Source organism: Lissotriton vulgaris, chromosome 1_2 (genome assembly GCF_964263255.1).
Source record: "Lissotriton vulgaris chromosome 1_2, aLisVul1.2, whole genome shotgun sequence".
In the NCBI taxonomy this organism is placed as follows: domain Eukaryota; kingdom Metazoa; phylum Chordata; class Amphibia; order Caudata; family Salamandridae; genus Lissotriton; species Lissotriton vulgaris.
In genome coordinates this window covers 180,927,790-180,949,829 of record NC_141686.1, presented here as the reverse complement: position 1 = coordinate 180,949,829, position 22,040 = coordinate 180,927,790, and the positions used below count along the sequence as shown (strand labels likewise).

The window sequence follows — 22,040 nt, the reverse complement described above, 5'->3', positions numbered from 1 at the left end:
GGTTAATTTAGTGACTGTTTTAGGTTCACCCTGACAAGGATTGTGTTTATTATTTGAGTAAGGCTTTCACCCCCATCTTACAGCATTCCCTCTGTTTTTAGCTGAATGTTTCAAACTGATTTCACAATAGTAAATTAACATACCAGCGAATGGAGAAGATAATGTTTTTTTTCTCTTTATTAAATATGAAAAATTGAATGTTTCAAGAAAGTCCACTGTTCATAAATTTTTAGCAACAGTAAAGAAATACCTAAAAAGATAAATTCAACTACTAGATTGTCTTTCTTTAGTTCTGTTTCAGGTATTTGAAATCAATCATGAACAATGTGTATGTTAAGTATGTTCACCAATTGCTTCACAATGGATTTCCTGACTTTATATCCTAGTGCAGGCATTTTATGTGATGTGCACTGGAGCAAAGCCTGTTTGATGTCATTCCATCCCCCGAATTGAAAGACTGCTTCCAATTAATTTCTGAAAACTGGTACCTCCAAAGCCAATCAAATGCTTCAAACACTAACAGCAGATCTGAGCAAGCGCAACATTGAAAGTAAGTATAACACTAGACATGTTAGAACTCAGAGGGGGGTATTTAAATACAGGAGCGTGGTGTTACCCAAAATGTAGGATGCATTGTATTTACTAAAATACGGGGCACTCCTGTGTTTCCCCTAGCACTGCTGCCCAAAAAAACTGCCTAGCCCCAGCACAGGCACTATGCACAGGCTATGTTGCAAGGGTGCCTGCACTGCAGGGGCCTTTGTTTATGTGTAGGAAGGTGCCACCTTCCTGCAAAGGAAAATCGACCGTTCACCCACCTCTCTGTTAATCAAAATAATTTACTGCGTAATCTTCACACCATGAGCTACAAATAAAACAACCTCACCTAGGTCACAGATGCATCTGACCCACAAATCCTGAATACATCTTTGGTATGGCTGTGTCATTTAAATGTGTGCCAATTTCCTTGGGGGACATAATATTCGCTAAGGTACCGCTGCTTCTGGATTATCAATGTGCCCAAAGGAGCCAATTAAACATGTGAGAAATAATACCCTTTGGTTATGAACAAGCCTTGCAAATCATAATTCATCTTGCCATTTTTATGTCTTCCCTAGAGACAGGTTTATGTGCCTGGCAAGAATTCATGTCCCCGCAAACATAACAAACACCACACTCCAAACACAACATTCACAACATTCAACATCTGCATACAGAAAGGGGCTTTTGGGCTTCCCATTCAGCGAATGACCCCAAAACAGCTATTTCCTTCATGCTATAATAGAGACATGCTAATATTATGATTTCCACCTACCATTATGGGGCAATGATTTGAACCTTGTCCTAGGCCCCAGGCTAGAAAAAGTTAACTCAAGCACACAGACCATCAACAGCGGATACACTGCTATGGCATTATCTATGGGCCTGATTTAGATTTTGGAGACCGGGTTACTCCGTCACAACGGTGATGGATATCTCATATGGGATTAATATATAGGCAGCTGGCAGCCTGGATATCCGTCACTGTTGTGACGGAGTAACCCGGCTGCTGGTATTTAAATCAGGCCCTATATCTCCTTGAAGTAGAAGATATCTGAATGAACAGGTATTGTTCTCCAAATGAAAGACCCGTGGACAACCTCAGATCCAGGTAGGAAGCACTCAAATTGATCATTCTAGATGCATGCATTCCAAAGAAATTAGGAGTTCAAAATGCCAACTTTTCTTAAATAGAGAACATACTGCAGACCTATTCCTTCTTGGAGCCTCCAGTGGAACACTGCAGAACTGTAGGGGAAGGTATAACAAAAATTGAAATTGATGAGTAAATATGCTGCTTCTAGATAGTTCAATTAGTGGGATGACCAGGGAATGTTTTTTTTTATTTCAAAGTATTTTAGTAATTTTATAAACAGATACATTTGCATTTCTGTTACGAGGTTAGCCAAACGTAGTTTGTAGTGCAGTGGTTACAGGTACTTTGAAATATATGTTTAGCTAATCCCCTCTAACTTGACTTACTGGAAAATTAGGCAGAGGATGATAGAAACAAAGAAGCAGGAAAGAAAGGGGCAAGAGAGGTTCTGTAGCAATGAGCCTAATTAAGCTTATAGCCAAGTGGCAATTAGTGTTTCTATCAAATATAATGTCTTGTGATTACCACATAACTACTAGCATACATACTCTGCCAAGATTTCTCTGCATGGAGCCAGAGTTTCAGATCTTAAGGACTTCTGCTGTCAATGAACGCAGACAATGCAGAACTTTCCCAGGGACTTTGTGTCCCATCTTTCACCTATAATTTGCAAACCAAGTATATTTAGTACACTGACAGGCATTATGTTAAATTGGTGGTAATCAATGACATTTCCATTGACATCTAAAAGGATTACATTTGTGCTGTGATGTGCACTGCATCAGTCATTCATGTTCACTGGGAAATAGACTTTGTTGTTTAGAGCAGGTATGCAGAAGCAGGCATGAACAAGCAGAATCAGTAGAAAGCTGAATTCACCTGCCGCTGTTGATAGCAAGGAAAGCCTTCAAGAGCCTTGTTCGAAGTGCCTTAACCTCTGACTGACAATTGTTCATCAACCTGAAATCCTTCTGTCATCAAACTTGATTATGTGGGTAAAGAACAGCACATTTAATGGAACATATTATCACAACCATTCAAAATCATAGGTTTTAAAGTGTCATCAAAATGGGAGCTATCCAATTTGGGCACATTAGTAGAAGTAGACATTACATACCCATTTACTTTCACTAGAACACCTTGTTAAGAAGCCCACAGATATATCCAACCCATTGGCCAGTATAGGATTGGAGTGCCAAAAAATAAACAAAATAAAAGAGAAGCTCAAATCTGAATTAACTGCCCCACAGCTCCTGGATAATCCTTCCATAGCAGATATACTAAAAAAGAAGGCAAAAAGACAGCTAATAAAATGATATTAAATGTCTTGAGAGTTATAGTCCCTGATGGTAACTTTCTACCTTTAAAGATAACACTCAGTTCTAGCACTTCCCTGCTAGATACCTTCCACTACTACCACCTGTGTGATAACTGACAATACAAATTTGCCACATGCCATTGGGAAATTTTCAAACCACTTATTCACAAGCTAACTGTCCCTGATTGTCACCATCTAGTTTTCCTACTTCAAATCAATTTAAAATGAGATAATTAATGAAACAGTAGTAAGCACGGGAGCGTGAGAATTAGATTTAGGGGTAAAGCTGGCAGGCCAATAATAAACTAATTGTTGCATCCCTATTAGGAGTTTCTATAACAAAACATCACCTTATTCATGATTGATTGTACTACAAAAATGCTAGTAGAATAGGAACGGGGGTAGCATGAGCTATCAACATTGCAGTATTGTGAGAGTTCTTGTCTGGGGTATCACAATAATGAACTGCTGTATTTCAGTCCTTCTTAAGCATTCAGTATTACTGCGTCACCCAGATACATTGCCAGCGTTCTGCTCATATGTAAATGTGAGTGTCTTGTAAAGCGCACTGCTACCCGGAGGCGCCCTGGCGCTATAGACCGCAGGTGAACCCGTCCTGGCTTTCCCTGTGAGATGGTCCCTCCTGGGTATCTCCAAGGTGAAACCAGGCATCCCCGGCGTTGTGGGGGCCGTTGTGGAGATGAGGCAAGCTAATGCCCAGAGTTGGCGAGTGTGATCCCTGGTTAGAGTAGGCACCGAGGCGAGAATTATCGAGTAAATGTATGTAAATGTATGTGTCTTGTAAAGCGCACTGCTGACCTGAGGTGTCGTGGCGCTGTAGACTGCTGGAGAACCCGTCCTGGCTATTCCAGTGAGATGGTCCCTACTGGGTATCTCCAAGGTGAAACCAGGCATCCCCGATGAATGTGGGGGGCTGTTGTAGGGAAGAGGCAAGCAAATGCCCAGAGTTGCCGAGTGTGATCATTGGTTAGAGTAGGCACCGAGGCGAGAATTATCGAGTCCGCTGATCCGGGTTCACGACGCTGCCACGTCGGGAATCGAACCCTGGTCCCGGGCTGTCCTCTTCTTCCGGGTCAGCCGCCTCTAACCAGTGAGCCACAACACTCCATATATATATACTTTACTAGTGCTACTACACTTGTGCAAATAGAGATATATCTATAATTTAGGAAAGAGGTCCTAATTATAAGCTAAAAGTCTTCACTTAATCCTTACTAATTGGTCATGATTCACTAGAAAGGGTACACGGCTATTTGAGGTTGGTGGATATTCAGAGGTCTATTACACCATGGACCTTAGGGGATTTCAGGAACAGGTCGCCCCCCTCTCCATTTACTAACAACAACACAGGACCTGTTCCCATGGTGGCAAGATTATACCTGGTCAACCCCAACTATGCTCGCATTAGGATAGGGAAATAGCCCTTCATTCTGACTGATAATTTTCTAGACCAGGCTCACCATTCTCCTTACGCCGTATATTTTGTGTGACCTCTTTAGTACTGAGACATAAAATACAACTTCCAAGGAAATAGTAAGATATTGGCAAAGTGTGAAAGCCAGGACATATGGAAGCTTGTTGACATACTGTGTCGTGGGAAATAAACCAAGCAGTTTTTCAAAAGGTGAGGTAAAGAGTGATGTCGCCTCACGGGAGTAACACCATGGAGGCTTTGCAGGAAGGTACTCACCTGCCGCCTAGGTTCTCATCATCAGCGTTCACCACTCGAACAAAAAAGTGTGGGGTGAAAAGAAGAAAGAGTAGTGAGGGTGCTAGGGCAGCAGTGCCTGCTCGTGCACCAAGATTTGTACACTGCAAGCCTGGACCCAACAGTGCAGAGAAGGGTGACACAAGTAGTGCCACTCAGCTCTTGTGAAGTTAAAAGTGAGCTAGTACTCGCTGGCCCTCTCTACTTTATTCTCGGCTGCGAGTCTGCTCATATTAAAACGCTGTCATGTTTCGTTGCCTAATAAAAAACTTACGGCAACTTCTTCAGGGATTGGGTCGGTCACTCCACCCTGCACCAATTCACTGGTGTTCCTGTGAAAATCAAAAGAACAGAAGAAAAAAGCGCTCTCTTTGTCAGTGTTAATCAGATGGACGGCTGACTATCTCTATGGTAAATCGTGCACTCAGTGTTGAATATACTTTTGAATACCCCTTTGTTTGCTTATATCATAATGCATTTACCATTTCACATGCTGCTGAAGGCATACCTATACCTCCATTCTGGTAGTGTCCATGTCACTTGTTTTAAATACTGTTCCTGAGAACTGCTCCCGTCAGTCTCTGTAACACATATAATAAGGGATAAGTAAGTCTTTCTCATAATGATATTCATCTAGTTTGTTACTCACATCTAGGGTCTCAGCACTCTTGTCTCATTCACTCAGACCGTTCTTCCCTTACTACTTATATCACCATCCCCTATCTGTGTTTCCCTGCTCCGTTATTAGATTGTCTGACAGGGACTTTACCATGTTCGTTCATGTTGTCACATCTTCAACTGTCCAAGGGATATCTGCAGGTAAATTAAGCAGGTATAACAAAGTAGGATTGATAACTATCACATAGTCGTGCATATGATAATTCAGGAAGGAAAATTAAGTATGACGAAGTATGTGGAGGTGCATCGGCTGATGCAAACAAGGTGTAAATTGCAGGAACGACCCTTGTCTAGGAAGGCAATGGATGCAGGCCGATGTGTGCGGGCAAAAGATGCGCTGCAGCAGCAACACGCCACAGTCAACATTGGTCAGAACAAGGCAGCAAATAGAGCTGAGCCACAGTGAGTAGGATGGGGTCAGAGTGAGGGACATTTACTCAATGGATGCAGGCAGGTATAGTGAACTGAGCCATAACAGTGCCCAAATTAGAATGGCACCTGTAAAACAACTACAGAATGTGGTGACCTAGACATTACATGGAGGGTTTGCAGCAAATATGTCCTGTTTCTACCAGCAGGCCAAATCACATTATCAGAAATAGCCCTGGCCGGGGAGGGGAAGGGTTTCAACGCCACGTAAGATGGCCGCCTGAGCTGAGGGCTCCACCGCATTGGGACATATAATGAGCCGCGGGTGCGTTATTGCGCACCTTTCACAAGTGGACTCCACCGTATCGTCATTCATGCCACCGATACATTCTCCTTAGCGTGCGCGCCATCTTGACTGCCACGCTATAATCCTCTATGAAGCCCACATGGTTTAAAAGCAGTCATTCTCACATATCAACTGAACAATTAGACAACAGCATACTTGTTCTTTGAAGAAGCTCGTCATTACAGTAAGCTGTATGTCTTGTTGAGGAGCTCTACTTTTTATAGCCTTTCATTGCTATCTCATTTACCTCAGAACATTAGCTAATCTGTCTACCCTGCTGGCCATTATTATGACATGCAAGCTGATAAGCGTGTCTGACAGAATTACCCACATTTCCACGCCATGTAAGGAATTTCCATTACATTTTTTCATATGCTGTTTTGGGATTTCACCCCTTTTTGCTATAATCTTGACTATGTTAATTCTATTGATGCCTTCTTAATAGCACCTACAACATTAGGTGCTTCCTTTTTACGGACATCACCTCCCTCACACCGGAATACTTTCTCACTAACTACTACTAACTTCTGATATGTGACTTTCTTTCATCAACTGTTCGCTGTTGGCTTTCCTATCAATGCAGTGTTGATCATTTTCGCTTGATGTTCTTGTTTAGGTTCATAATAGATAAGTATCTTCTTTTGTGAAACTTTTAGTTATCCCAAGAAATTGTTTTACATTATTCCATTTATGAGTATTGAAGGCTACAGCTGATATATAGATTGATCATAATTCTCTATGCTCCCTGAATAATTTCAATATATAGGAAGACTGCGTAAACCACAATTTGTGTTTGTACCTAAATGTTGGTCTTCTCTGTCACCACCAACTTCTTCTTCAGCACTACCTTCCTCTCATAACAAAGAAACAATGGCAGGTGTTACTTCGAATCGTCATTGTTCATCACAGTCTACCACTACAAATACCTCACCACCTTCCTCATTTTCTAAACGTCTAAAGCATGATCCTCCCTCTCCTGACAAGACGTCATCTCCTATTTCCTTGGATTTGTTGTTGGAGTACTTCCGAGCTCTATGCCCATTTGTGGAAGAAACCAATAGTAAAATGCAACTCCTGGAGGAGAAATGGTCTACAATGGAGGGCAGGGTTTCTTCAGTGGTGCAGCAGCTCTCAGTGGTGCAAGATAACTCTCACAGATTTTCTTCTTTGGAAAGGGAGATTCGTGATCTTCAACAACACACAGAGGATTTGGAAAATAGAAATAGAAGGAATAATCTATGCATTTATGGACTACCTGAAGCTCTCGAAGGTGATGATCCTGTCTCCTTCTTTGCCTCCTTCTTGCGGAAGCTCTTGGATATGCCTTCATCTACATCTCTTAGTATTCAGAGAGCTCACAGACTGGGTCTTCGTTCTTCAAGCTCTACGTCTCCGGTCAAACCAAGAGGAGTCATTATTCTGATTCGGTTATTGCAATTCATTCCTATGGGCCTGGAGGCCCATAGGAATGAATGGTGAGAGGGTGTATATCTCTCAAGATGTATCTAATGCCACAGCAGCAAGAAGAGATTAATTCCTTAATCTTCAAGCCCCCTATGATCTCTTGGTGCTCGATATGGTCTTTTACATCCCTGCATTTTTAACCAGAACCAGACTCAGTCCTTTCAAGATCCTGCGGAACTTCGGAAATGTATCCATTCCCATACATCAAGTGCCATGGACACTGCTGGCCCTTCTAATGGTCGACTTTTCTATTTTAGTATATAAGAGCGGTGAAGCGCACACATTGAAGTCAGTAGTACAAGAGAGTCCAAGAAACATGTAGATCTTCTGTTCTTATTTTTAAAAGTATTCTTTATTTTCACGTACAACGGCACAGCCAACGCGTTTCATTCCCATTCGTGCCTTGGGAATTTCATCAGGGCATATACTAGACAATCTAGTCCGTGTGGTATTACTCGATGTAGTTCCTCTTAGGAAATCAGTTTATAGGACGGCATCCAACATTCCATGAGGAGGAGCGGCGGAGAACGGAGACCTTATCATAGGTACCGTCGCATTACAACGTAATTTACAAACCCCACTGAAGCCGGGCATCTCACCGAGCGTACTGACCCCCCCTCCGCCCTGGAGCCCCCCCAAGGGGTCCGGAATCAATACCCTTCTTGACTCTCCATAGTGACAGTGACCAGACAATCCGGGGGACTCGAACCACCATTCCACTTGGAATTGAGTATTAAGCATTCTTCAGGAACACACTGTGACCTACCGTGACCGTCCTTTAAAGAATAAAGAATACTTTTAAAAATAAGAACAGAAGATCTACATGTTTCTTGGACTCTCTTGTACTACTAACTTCATTGAGTGCGCCTCTCCGCTCTTATATACTATTGGTCAGACATACATCCTTGGCAGCGGATGGTGAGAGTAGCCGCACCACCAAATATTTCTGAAACACACAAAGTGGATGTGCGAAACCTTGGTCAGATGCTGTGTGCTTTTGTTCATTGTTTAGACTTTTCTGTTTTACTTAATGTACTCATTTCGTAAATTTTTCTGATCACAACAGAATTTCATTTTTTGTGGTTCATTTCTTCTAAAGTTGCTCATTCAAACTAGCATATGTGGTTCATGTTTATCTTACTTTTTGTCATTTGCTTCTTAGCTGCATAACTCTCATTGTATTATTTCGATTTTCATTGTCTTCTTTATATATCCTACAGGTTCACTTATGTTTTTTTTTTAAATTTGTGAGGTTTGTCTCCTTTTCTTCCTCGTCCTGATGCAGTTGGGCGTCCTGGGTTCGAATGGTTCATCTTGTCATATGTCGTCCTTGCCCCATTGTATCTCTCTTTGTCCCCCTCAAGTATGTTATTCTCAGTCATCCTTTTTGGATATGTACTGTCTCTGCTTGTTTTCCTTTCTCCTTCCTTTTCCCTCCTTTCCTTATTTCTTCCTTCTTTCTGATACATTTACTTTTTCCCTTTCTTTCTTTACTTGATCCTCCCTACTTTATATCATGTCTTCTTTCTTACTGCTTTTTGTCTCCTCCACTCAATTACTGAAAGATTTCACTGTTGTCTTAGCTCTCCTTTATTTTCTACCTCTCACATTTCACTTCTTTATTTTTTCTCATATTACCTTACTCCTTACATCTATTCTTCTCAATTTTTCAAATACTAATTTTTTATTTCCTGCTCATTTGCATTTTTTCTTAATATTACACTGTTCAATCAATCAATCAATCATAACACTTGTATAGCGCGCTACTCACCCGGGAGGGTCTCAAGGCGCTTGGGAGAAGTGGTCTGCTACTGTTCGAACAGCCAGGTCTTGAGTTGTCTTCTGAAGGCGAGATGGTCCTGGGTCAGTCGAAGGTGGATGGGGAGGGAGTTCCATGTTTTGGCCGCCAGGTAGGAGAAGGATCTTCCTCCGGCGGTGGCTCTTCGAATGCGTGGAACGGCGGCGAGGGCGTGGCTGGTCGATCCTAGCTGGCGGGTGGGTGTGTAGAAGGTCAGGCGGGCGTTGAGGTACTTGGGGCCCAGGTCGTGGAGAGACTTGTGTGCGTGGGTGAGGAGCCTGAACGTGATCCTCTTGTTGATGGGGAGCCAGTGCAAGTCCCTCAGGTGGCTGGAGATGTGGCAGCGTCGGGGGATGTCCAGGATGAGACGGGCGGATGCGTTCTGGATCCGTTGGAGTCTTCTCTGTAGCTTGGCTGTGGTTCCGGCGTAAAGGGTGTTTCAGTAGTCCAGTCGGCTGGTGATAAGTGCCTGGGTGACCGTCTCCCTGGTTTCGGTCGAGATCCATCGGAAGATCTTGCGGAGCATGCGTAGGGTGTGGAAGCAAGATGATGAGACGGCGTTGACTTGTCTGGTCATCAAGAGGGAGGAGTCCAGGATGAAGCCCAGGTTGCGTGCGTGGTCTGTTGGTTTGGAAGCGGTGCCCAGGGCGGGGGGCCACCAGGAGTCGTCCCAGGCAGAGGGTGATGGACCCAGGATGAGGACTTCCATCTTGTCTGAGTTCAGTTTAAGGCGGCTGGTCTTCATCCATTCGGCGACGTCTTTCATTCCTTTGTGTAGGCTGGTTCTGGCGGTGTCGGGGTCCCTGGTGAGGGAGAGGATCAGCTGGGTGTCGTCGGCATAGGAGATGATGTTGAGGTTGTGTTGGCGTACGATGGCTGCAAGAGGTCTCATGTAGACGTTGAAGAGGGTGGGGCTGAGTGATGATCCTTGTGGCACGCCGCATATGACTTCAGTGGCCTCGGATCGAAACGGGGGAGGCGAACTCTCTGTGTTCTTCCGGCGAGGAACGAGACGATCCACTCCAGTGCCTGGATGCCGATGTTGCTGAGGCGTTGAACTAGGGTGCGGTGACAGACAGTGTCGAATGCTGCAGAGAGAGGTCCAGGAGGATGAGTGCCGCTGTTTCCCCGTTGTCAAGCAGGGCTCGGATGTCGTCAGTGGCTGCGATGAGGGCGGTTTTGGTGCTGTGGTTGGCTCTGAACCTGGACTGCGAGGGGTCGAGGGATCCGTTCGTCTCGAGGAAGGAGGCCAACTGTCTGTTGATGATCTTCTCGATGACTTTAGCAGGAAACAGGAGGAGTGAGATGGGGCGGAGGTTCTTGAGGTCGGTGGGGTCTGCTGTTGGTTTCTTCAGTAGGGCGCTGAGCTCGGCATGCTTCCAGCACTCTGGGAAGGTGGCGGTGTTGAAGGAGGAGTTGATGATGTTCCGGAGTTGGGGTGCGATGGTGGAGTCGGCCTTGTTGAAGATGTGGTGGGGGCACGGGTCGGTGGGTGATCCGGAGTGGATGGTGTACATCGTGCGGGCTGTGTCTTCGGTGGTCACTGTGGTCCAGGTGTGCAGGGTGGCAGTGGGGGCATTGGTTCGACGGTTGGGTGAGTGGATGGTGCGCCAAAACTATTGTGGATGTCGGCAATCTTGGGGTGGAAGAACGAGGCGAGAGAGTCGCAGAGATCTTGTGAGGGAGTGATGTTGTTGTTGCCGGTGCTGGGGTTGGAGAACTCCTTGACGATGCTGAAGAGTTCCTTGCTGTCGTGGGCGTTGTTGTCCAGTCGATCCTTTAGTGATTTCTTCATGGTGGTGCGGATGAGCTGGTGGTGTTTGCGGGTGGCTTGTTTGAGGGCGGTCATGTTGTCTGTGGTCTGGTCGAGGAGCCAGGCTTTCTCGAGGGTGCGGCAGTTCTTCTTGGAGTCCTTGAATTCATCAGTGAACCAGGGGGCCTTCTTGCTTCTCAGTCTGCTGGGAGGGTTCTTCAGTTGTTGCGAGGTCATTGGCGCAGGCGGTCAGCCACTGTGTGAAGTTGCGGGCTGCTTCGCTGGGGTTCGTTGTGCTGGCGGGTGGGATCTGGCTGAGGGAGGTGGTGAGCTGGTCGGCGGTGATCTTGCTCCAGCTCCTGTGAGGTACCTGTTGCGGGTGGTGGTGGGTCGTGGTTCTTTTGAAGCTGAAGTGGACGCAGCTGTGGCCGGTCCAGTGGAGTGCGGTGGCGTGTCTGAAGGTGATGTGTTTGCTGGAAGAGAATATGGGATCAAGCGTGTGACCGGCGTAATGTTATGTTATGTTATGTTAAACAAATTTATAAGGCGCAACTAACACCATTAGGTTTCTTGGCGCCATAATGAGGAGAGCAGATGAAGGAGCAAAGAGGCCGTTTTATTTGTAGGATTCAGTAAAAAGAAAAGTTTTAAGGGAAGATCTGAATTTAGGGTACGAAGTGGACAGTCTGAGAGGCAGGGGGAGGGAATTCCAAAAAGTGGGGGCCAGGAAGGAGAACTTGAGCCCGCCATGTTTCTTCCTCTTGTATCTGGGGATGGATAACAAGGCCAGTTGGGAAGACCGGAGAGTGCGAGGAGGGACGTAGGGTTGAAGGAGGGAAGAAATAAAGAGGGGGCCCTGACCGGCAAGGGATTTGGAAATGATACAGCCCAGCTTCAACTTGCAGCGGGCGGCTACAGGGAGCCAGTGGAGGCTTTTTAGAAGGGGGCGGACGTGTTGATCTCTTGGGAGAAAATGGATCAGGCGGGCAGCCTGATTCTGGATCAGCTGAAGCCGCCTAAGTTGGTAGGCTGGGATGCCTACATAGAGCGCGTTGGCGTAGTCGAGCCTCGATATTACTAGCGCAAGCAGGGCCAGGGTAAGGGCCTCGGAAGTAAGTAGCCGGGAGATTTTCCTGATTTTCCTTAGTTGAAAATGGCTAGAGGAGACTACCGCGCTAATCTGGGGCGTCATGGAGAGGTCGCTGCTGATGATGACTCCCAGACTTTTGGCACAATTGGCAGGACGGGGTGGACTGCTGAGGCTGACAGGCCAGAAGGAAGAGTCCCAAGGGTTGGAAGAACCCCCGACAAGAACCAGCTCGGTCTTGTCGGGGTTGAGCTTCAGGTGGTTTGAGCTCATCCAATTGCTAATAAAGCATAGGGTGTTTTGGAAGGTGGCAATAGAATCAGCAGAGGAATCAATGTTGAAAATTAGTTGCATGTCATCAGCGTAGTTGAACGCTGTGACATTGAACTGTCGGAGGGCACGGATAAGTGGGGAAAGATACAAATTAAAAAGGAGGGGGGATAGGGAAGAACCTTGTGGGACACCACAGGTAAGTTTGACCTGGGAAGCAGAGAACTGGGATAGTCTGACAGCTTGATGGCGTTGGGTCAGGAAGGAGCGGACCCAGGCCAGGGCGGTACCCTGGATGCCGGCCTCCCCGATTCGGTCGACCAAAATATCATGGTCGACCGTGTCAAAGGCGGCCGACAGGTCCAGGAGGACCAGGGCCTGGCAGATGTTAGCGTCCGCTCCCCTGCGCAATTCCTCCATGACAGAAAGAATGACAGCTTCTGTTGAGTGCGCAGGTCTGAATCCAGCCTGCTGGGGGTCCAGTACACTAGAGTCTTCCACAAAAGAACTGAGAGTATGAGTGACGTGAGACTCTAAAACTTTGCTAAGAAAAGGAAGAAGGGAAATTGGGCGATAGTTGCTCATGATGGAAGGGTCTGCCGAGGGTTTTTTTAGAATGGCAACCACCTTGGCCTGTTTGAAGGGTCCAGGAGCCTCCCCTGTGGTCAAAGAGTTGTTCAAAAGAGCAAGGGGGGGTCTGGACAGGAAGTGAAAGCTTCTCGAAGGACCGAGGGGGGGCAACAATCGCTGGGAGAGCCAGAAGAGACTTTGTGTAGGAGTGATAAAAAGTTATCCTTTGAAATAAGGGGGATGTGAGTAAGAGTGTGAGTGTAAGAATAACTGGGAACACAGGAAGATGTAGGAGCAGGTGAAGAAATGGAGATGCTGGTTTTAATTTTGATGATTTTCTCCGCAAAAAATTGGTTAAGGGAGTCGCACAGGGATTGGGAAGGAAGGGGGGCTAGGGCGACTCTTTCCGGGTTAGATAGTTCATCCACTATAGAAAAAATATCTTTGGATTTATTAGAGGAATTCAAGATTTTGCTTGAGAAGTAACATGATTTGGCCGCAGTAATGAGTGGGGGTGTTCACCAGTTGCTTAAGTCCGAGGTTGGAGAGGTTTTCCAGCAGGGCGGCAGTGTAGGAGGATGTAATCGGCGGAGGGGAGGGTGTGCGGGCTGATGAAGTTGGCGATGTCTTCGCTGAGTTGTGTGCGTGGTCCCAGGGGTCTGTAGATGAGGGTGCCTCTGAGGGTGGTCTTGGGGTCGGTGTGTATTGAGGTTCCGTGACGGTTCCGTGACGATTTGAACCCGTGTTTTTAAGTTTGTCGGAAATACATAATATTGGTATCAGCGAACCGCAAATGATCCATTTAGTATATCCTGGTGTTTTCGCTACGCTACGAGCAAGAGCACTCCTTTTATAAACACATTTCTGATCTACCCACGGCATCCATCTTAGATCATGGCCGCCATTTTGTGTTCCTTGCCGTCACATACGCAATAACCTCTGATCACTTCGATTAAGGACACGTAACCTTAGCCGGAGATTCACCTCTTTCATGACACGTGCACCTTAAACCAGATCACGCTGTAGCTGCATGACTCGACAAAGGCTGCCTCCTCTGCCCGAGGCCAGCCCTGCCAAACTGGTCTTCGTGTCCATTGTCCTGATCATGATTAGGCGGCCGAAGCCGGTAGCCTTGCCCATTTACAACCCACAAACATCCCTTATCCCACTTTTCTATCTTCCACACCTGGCTCTGTTTCTTTCTTTCTGAATCTTTATTAGGGGGAGGTAACGAACTTTACGATGAGGCGGTCCGGGTCCTGAATGCAATATTGACAGGGAATTGTGACAAACTAGTGGGAACCCCTCTCTTCTCAATGTTTTGCCTCAGATATTATCGACGGTTCCTGTGTAACGCCAAATATTTATTGTTTTAGACACAAAGGTTTTGGGAATGTATTACATGTAAAGAATTTGCCCCTAGCTTAAAATTCAGTATATAAGGAGCAACCCTCTTTGTACAAATCGAACAGGCTCCTAGTTACTGCCCGTGTGTAGTATCTGTGACTTCTGTGTCCCTGCAGTAATAAACCTTTGGTCTTTGACGCCACCATCGAGAAGCCCGTGTTTCTGTTAATTTGTGCACCAAGGCAGGTGGAACTCCGGGGTCTTTGGGTGTTGTTCCCTGACACCTCTGGACGGAACCAAAAAGTCCAGAACTCCAATTGGCGCCCAACGTGGGGCTCGACGTCATTCGGTACCGGTCCAAAAGCCTGAAGAGTTCGAGAAGCTTCGTGTGAAGATTCCTGAGGGAGGCGCCCCACTTCATCGATCCCGGCATATCGCAAAAGTGGCCCAAAGTTCTCTTCCACGAGGGTTCCCGTTCAGGACGGCTGCAGTGGGCCGTTGCCTTGACCGTCGCCCTGTCTTGGACCCGAGGTGCAGTCCTTAGTACAGCGAAACGTGACGGGTTTCTCATTGGTGACGTCTTCAGTGACTCAGTTAAGTATTTAGTGATAGCTAGCTGGTTACTTTGTGAGGATTGTTAAAATCCTTGATCGGTTCTTGGTTTGGTTTGGTTTTGTAAGATTATCACTGGTTGTTCTAGTTACGATAATCTATTTGGTTTAGTTTGGGTATCGATACATCAGTTCGTTTTGGTAGGCCTAAGTTCTTGGTTCGAGTGCACATATTTGTTCCGTGTTTTGTTTGTTTTGTGTTCTGGACTGAAAATGGTAAGTCGGAAAAACTGTATGTTGTCTTGTTTTGGTTGCAACAGTGATTCACGATTGGAGGACTCATGTCTGGTTCCTCCGATTGGGACTCCCCTATATGATTTATATTGTAAATTTGGTGTGGGTCCTATATCTTATAATGAGGTATGGGTCCGTTACTGTAAGAAGGATGGTGTCCTTAGTTGGCCGCTGCATGGTAGTTTTGAACCCGAGATTCTCGACAACTTAGAAGCGAAATTGTTTAGGAAGAAAGCCCGGCCGGCAATGTTTGATTCTTTCCGTTACTGGCGAAAAGAATCCAAACAGAGAGAAATGAAAAGGTTGAAGAAAGAACAGAAAGAACAGAAAGAACAAGAAGAGTTAACTCTAGAGCAAGCGACTAAGCAGTTGCAGGCTAACGAGTGTGAGAAGGCCATAGATGTAGCAATTAGAGAGCATAACTTAGCGATTGACAAGTGTTATCCTGCCTTGCCATCGAAAATGGCTAAGATACTGGAGGATTCCGAAAACGATCCTCTACTATCTTATCTGTTACGGTCACCTCCACCGTACGCACAAGGTGCCACGGCTCCACTTGTCCCGAATGTTCAATTGCCGGTTGCTGGACAACCTGGTGTTCCTGCTCCTGTCCCCCAGAATCAAGTTCCCGTACCTCCTGTGATGAATGTGAATGTTCCTACAGCTCCTCCTCTTCCTGCACTGCCAGCCTCTATACCTACATCTGTACCTACTGTTCCACAAACTATTTTTCTCGATACTCCTACTGTTCCGTTATCCATTCCTACCTCTACTGCATTCTCCACATCTGCGAGTGTGCTAACTCCACTTTCTGTTCGTCGAAGAATCACTGATTCTGTTACTAATATACTGTCTCCTTTATATAAAACTTTAATTAAGACTCCTACTCCTGATTCAGTTCAGAGACGTAGTCAGCTTCCAAGTACTGAGGAACGGGGAATTTTAGATTCCATGGCTCTCAGATGGATTTCGAAGAGTAGAAGATATAGTACGAGAGATGTGCTAGACACATTTATGCAGTGGGGGGAACCGACGCAACGGTATGTCTTTGATGAGATGTGCTCGTTGTTACGTGAAGAAATAGAAGAAGATGATGTTGAATCAGATTTGGAAGATTTAATTAAAATTCAAAAAGAGTTCGCTGCTGGAATGATAGTGGGTGAGAATATAAAAGAAGCGATGGAACTTATTTTAAGTTTTAGGAATGATCCATCTCTTCGTTCGCCGAGAGATTTAGAAAAAGGTAAAATGAAGCTAAGTCGCCAATATCCTATGAGGGAGGTTCCTCCAATCTGGCGCGAAGCAATACAACGTGATGATAATGCTGGTATTGCAGCTGCTCCAGCACAGTTCCAACGAGTGTGGATACACATTCCATGGAAGCGAGCTGAAGTGCTAGCGGTGAAACAGGCCTTGCCAGATCCACGCAAGAATCCTGCTGGATATTACAAGGAATTAACACAGACAGTTGAGGCTTGTATAATGAACTTAGCGGACATCGATATGTTGTTTGGTAACGTAGTTCCGCAACCAGTGTGGGCTAAAATTCGTAGAGAGGATCATCAAGCTGCCTTAGGTGGTGATTGGGCAGCTATCACTGCAGCAGATGGTCAGCAAATAGGTGGCGCGAAACCCGAACCTCTAATCGCTAATCTTCCAGGTAGAATAATTGATCTAATGAAGACTCTGATGCCAGCATTGCGTGTAAATTGGGACAAGCTGTCAGCATGCAGGCAGAAGAAAGACGAAAGTGTCTCCGACTTCTTCACGAGGTTTGAAGAGACTTTTGTAGATCATAGTGGTCAGGACATGAGTACAGAATGAGGACAAAGACTGTTTGTCGATAAATTTGTGCATAATTTGTTACCTGAATTATGCAATAAATTAAAAGACTCAGAAAGTGCGTGGGCTGTATCTACAACAGCGCAAATACTTGCGACTGCACAGTACTACGAAAATAGGGATAAAGAGGAAAAGGAAAAATCAGAAAAGAAAACGAAAGATTTAAAAACTAAAGTTCTTTTGCAGCAGGCGTATCCGCCTCGCACGAATCAATCTAATACGCAGCAAGGTTCGTACCAAAGGACAGATTATAACTCATCAAGACCTCAATACCAGTGGAACCAGTGTGCGTACTGTAAGAAAGAGGGTCACTATAAAAATGAATGTCCGATCTTAGCACAAAATAATGCAGCAGCAGCTCAGAGAGGTCGTGGTGGTTTTGTGCAGAATTCTAGAGGTCGAGGACGAGGTGCTATGCCTCCACAAACGAATGATCGTCCCTCCAATCACTTTGATCAACGAAATGGACAATCTACTCAGCAGAATAGATCTCAACAATATCTTGTTGAGGACTATAATGAAATAGATGAGGGTTTTCAGCAAAATAGGTACTAGGACAGCCATGGACAGAGAGAGGGAGTAGTATCAGTTCCAGTGGATCAGAGTGGGCCTTATGTCGCAGTAGCAACATCAGGTGTAGTCGAACCGTTTCTGTTGGATACTGGTGCCGCAAAAAGTTCTATCATTCATGCGAAACTCCCTGGCGCACCTTTGTCCGGCTCAACAAATGTTTCCGTAGGTTTTTCAGGCGCCCCTGTTTACAACCCGATATCTGGTCCTTTGTCTATTTCTGTTGGACCGTGCCAATTGAAAGCACCCCTGATTTTAACAACAGGTTGTAATGAAAATCTGCTTGGTTTAGATTTGTTAAAACGACTATATGCGACATTGTACTGTTCTCCAGAAGGAGTACAGCTTACATTGGGTAAAAATATCACCTCTCCGATGTACTTGTCAATGGACGCACTCCCGCCAGAGCTACGCTCACTCCCTGATTCTCTTTGGGCGACTGGTCCTAATGATGTAGGTCTCCTAGAAATTCCACCGTATGTGGTAACTTTGAAAACTAATGTAAAATTTCCAAGAATTCCCCAATATAAAATATCTAGTGAAGGAGAGCGTGCACTTTTATTGATTGTGCAAGATTTGATTAAAAAAGGTGTGGTTGAAGAAACTAGAGGAAATGTCTGTAACAGTCCTGTATTGCCGATTCTGAAACGAACTGATCCTACAAAGCCTCCAGTTTATAGGTTTGTCATAGACCTTAGAGAAGTTAATAAGATTGTAGTCCCGCAGTTTCCTGTAGTGCCAGACATTACTGCCTTGCTAACATTGATTCCTGCCACAGCCACATGGTTCTCAGTTATTGACTTAAAGAATGCCTTTTTCAGCATTCCGATAGCCGAGGAAAGTAGAGATATTTTCGGCTTCTGTCTAGGAGGTCGCAGTTTTAGATTTAAACGCGCTCCACAAGGCTATTGTGAGAGTCCATCCATTTACAGTCAAGCATTAAAAAGCCAGTTAGATTCTTTTGTCCTTCCTCCAGGTTCTGCCCTAGTACAGTACGTAGACGATCTTCTAGTAGCTGCCGATGACAAGGAAACTTGCAAAGCAGCTACAATTTCCCTATTGCATCATTTGTCTAATTTGAATCACAAGGTGTCTCCTTCCAAAATGCAATACTGCTGCCAAGAAGTGACCTACCTAGGTCATCTCTTGTCAAAGGAGGGAAGGAAGTTGACCCCAGAGAGAATAAAAGCAATTACACAGATAAGTGTTCCACGCACACAGAGAGAAGTACGTGCCTTTCTAGGTATTACCTCTTACTGTAGGCAGTGGATCCCAAATTTTTCTCTTTTAGCGAAACCATTGGTAGCTTTGACTGGGAAAAATGTTCCGAGTCCGGTGCCATGGTCTGATGAATGTCAAGAAAGTTTTACTGAATTACGAAAAGCATTGTGTTCAGCTCCTGTATTGGGTACACCTGATTACAGTAAGCCATTCACGCTCTACGTTCACGAGAGAGAAGGTTGCGCGTTGAGTGTTCTGACACAGAAGTTTGGTGATAAACAACGCCCTTGTGCGTATTTCTCATCAACATTAGATCTGGTAGCCAGAGCGTTGCCTAGTTGTTTGAGAGCTACAGCGGCAGCTGCGGCTTCCATCCGACAATCTGCAGGTTTGGTGATGAACAACAGGCTAGTGGTCATGGTTCCTCATGCAGTGGATACACTCATGAACCGAACGAAGACTCAACACCTTACTAGTGCGAGATTATCTGGTTACGAGCTGACATTACTAGCGAGTCATATTCAGATCAAAAGATGTAATGTATTGAATCCAGCAACACTGTTGCCGACTGATCAAGAGTCGAGTGATTCCGAGCCACATGATTGCTGTTTCAAAACGGAGGAAGAGACAAAAGGACGTATTGATTTGAAGGATACTCCGTTATCAGATCCGGATGGTACGCTGTATGTGGACGGGTCATGTTTTAAATTGGAGAATGGTGATGTGACTGCTGCCTACGCAGTAACGACTTTGAAGACGATTGTGGAGACTGCAAGAGTGAGTCAGAATTCTGCCCAAGCTGCAGAATTGATAGCTCTAACGAGAGCGTGTGTTTTAGCTGAGGGAAAGAGAGTGAATGTGTTTACAGATAGTCAGTACGCATTTGGCGTGGCCCATAGTTTTGGCCGGTTGTGGAGAGAAAGAGGTTTCATTACGTCCCACGGGACTAAGATCCAACATGGTCAGCTAGTTAATGACTTGTTGGAATCTCTAACCTTGCCGATTGAAGTTGCGATTGTGAAGTGCAGTGCTCATAAAGCAATCACGGATGATGTTGGTCGTGGGAATGCTTTTGCTGATGAAATTGCTAAACAGACAGCTAGAGACACGATGAGCAGAATGTATGTTGCTACGTCTGCAAGGTGGATTGCTGAGTCTGGAATGTGTGAGGATACTATGGAAAGTGTGAAAGAGATTCAGAAAGAAGCAACTGAGGAAGAGAAACGTGTATGGAGAGAAAGTACGGGCAAGTTGGACTCGAATGGATGTTGGATTGATTTGACAGAACAGCAGCGTTGGATGTTGCCTGATGCGTATGTGCTTGCAGTAGTGACGATGCCGCATGGAGTAGCGCATATAAGTTCTAAAGGGATATGTAAGATGTTAGCTCCGGTCTGGAAGAATGAGGGAATCAGTAAGTGTGCAGAGAGAGTGGTGAAAAATTGTATGGTGTGTTTGATGCATAATCCTGGCAAGGGAACTCCAACTCCAGCTGGTCATTTCGCTCCTCCTTCCTGCCCCTTTGAAGTGATTCAGTTAGATTTCATTCACATGGAGCGCTGCAATAATTTGAAGTATGTCCTGGTGGTAGTTTGTGCTTTTTCCAGGTGGATAGAAGCATATCCATTAAAGGACAACACTGCCCTATCGACTGCCAAAATTCTTCTCAAAGAATTTTTCCCTAGATTTGGAATGCCACGGATTGTATGGTCAGATAACGGAAGTGAGTTTATAGGGAAAGTTATGCAGAGTGTGTGTGCCGGCCTAGGACTGAAACAGAAATTTCACAGTGCAAACCATCCCCAGTCTGCTGGTTTAGTGGAGGGTTACAATGGCACCCTCAAGCTGAAAATAGCTAAAATACAAGCATCCACAGGTTTAGCCTGGGCAGACGCACTTCCTTTGGCCTTGTTATCAACGAGAGCAACGGTACATTCTAGAATAGGGCTTAGTCCGTATGAAATAGTCTTTGGTCGCCCGGCAAATATCTGGGGTGTGCCAAGGCCTAAAGAATTTTGCTCCATAGAATATCCTATGTTGATAGACTACCTTTACGACTTGACTGCTAAATTAAGTCTTATTCATCAACAGGTTTTCGATGCTTTGCCAAAGCCTCCGGAGAGTCCAGGGCATCAGCTGAAACCGGGAGACTTTGTTGTCATCAAGAACTTCGCGAGGACGAAGAACCTCCAGCCGAGATTTGTGGGGCCCTACCAAATCCTACTGGCAACGAGGACAGCAGTTCGTGTAGCTGGCCGCAAGCACTGGGTACACGCATCACATGTTAAGCGTGTCCCTTTGCCGCTCCCTTACGACGACTGGGTGAAGAAGGGAATTGGTGCCTCCGAATCTGAAAGAACACCGAAGTTCATCTCTTTCAGCGATGCCGAATTGATTACTGACGCTTCAAAACCTGACTCTCCTCCTGAAAAGACTCCTTTGAACACTGAACATTTGTCTCCAGCATCAGAAGAAACTTTGCTATCTGCGAACTTAAACTCTGCAACAGCTGCTAGTGATACACTATTTTCCGATCAGACAGTACCAGCGAAGCAGAGATATAACTTAAGAAGCCGTAAAATGGACAAATAAAGCAACCAACTGCATATTGTGATTTTGATATATTGAACTTTTGCCTTCAGCCAGGAAGTTTGCTATTGTTTATTGTTTTTAAAATTGCCTTGCCGTCTGGGTAGCCGTAGGGTCGTGGCTGTGTGCCTAGTTTGAATCTGCAGGGGTCTGACACAAGGTCGATCTTTCTGTTGGTTCTGGGAACTCCCAGAGCTGATAGAGGCATTTTCATCTACGTACACATCATCAGTGGTCGCGAGTGGATTGTAGAAGATGGAGCTTCCTGCGCTGCAACGAGAAAATGTGATTTATGTTCGCAGAAACAGACTTAATAGAATTCTTCATAGCAAATGCTTTTTGATGCAATGTGCCATTACATTCTTGATTATTTTAGCAACATTGGTGGGTGGAATCGTCTTTAGTATAAATTTGATTTTTGTGCCAGTTACTACAGTACCTCCCCTTGATCCTGCCACTTCTACTGTTTCTTCTATACACTCTTTTCACTCGTTTCCTGAACATGAGCAAGCCCGACGCTCAGAATTCACCAACAACACTTTTGTACAGCTCTTGCACCAACACCAACTGGTAGTTAACACTACAAACTGCTGGGTGTGTGGCTTGAT

At 45.3% G+C, this 22,040-nt stretch overlaps 1 protein-coding gene across 1 annotated transcript in view; it reads right to left on the bottom strand.

The window, feature by feature from the left end:
* Nucleotides 1-2,224: 2,224 nt before the first annotated feature.
* The window catches only part of LOC147734843 (olfactory receptor 13G1-like), a 42,291-nt gene continuing 22,475 nt past the window's right edge, over nt 2,225-22,040 (bottom strand). Inside the window, exons 3-5 of the mRNA XM_086952504.1 lie at nt 8,198-8,316; nt 4,958-5,015; nt 2,225-2,296 (exon numbers count right to left, since the gene is read on the bottom strand). Of these exons, the coding sequence (XP_086808630.1) occupies nt 2,225-2,296; nt 4,958-5,015; nt 8,198-8,316 (249 nt within the window). The remainder of the gene's footprint in view (nt 2,297-4,957; nt 5,016-8,197; nt 8,317-22,040) is intronic.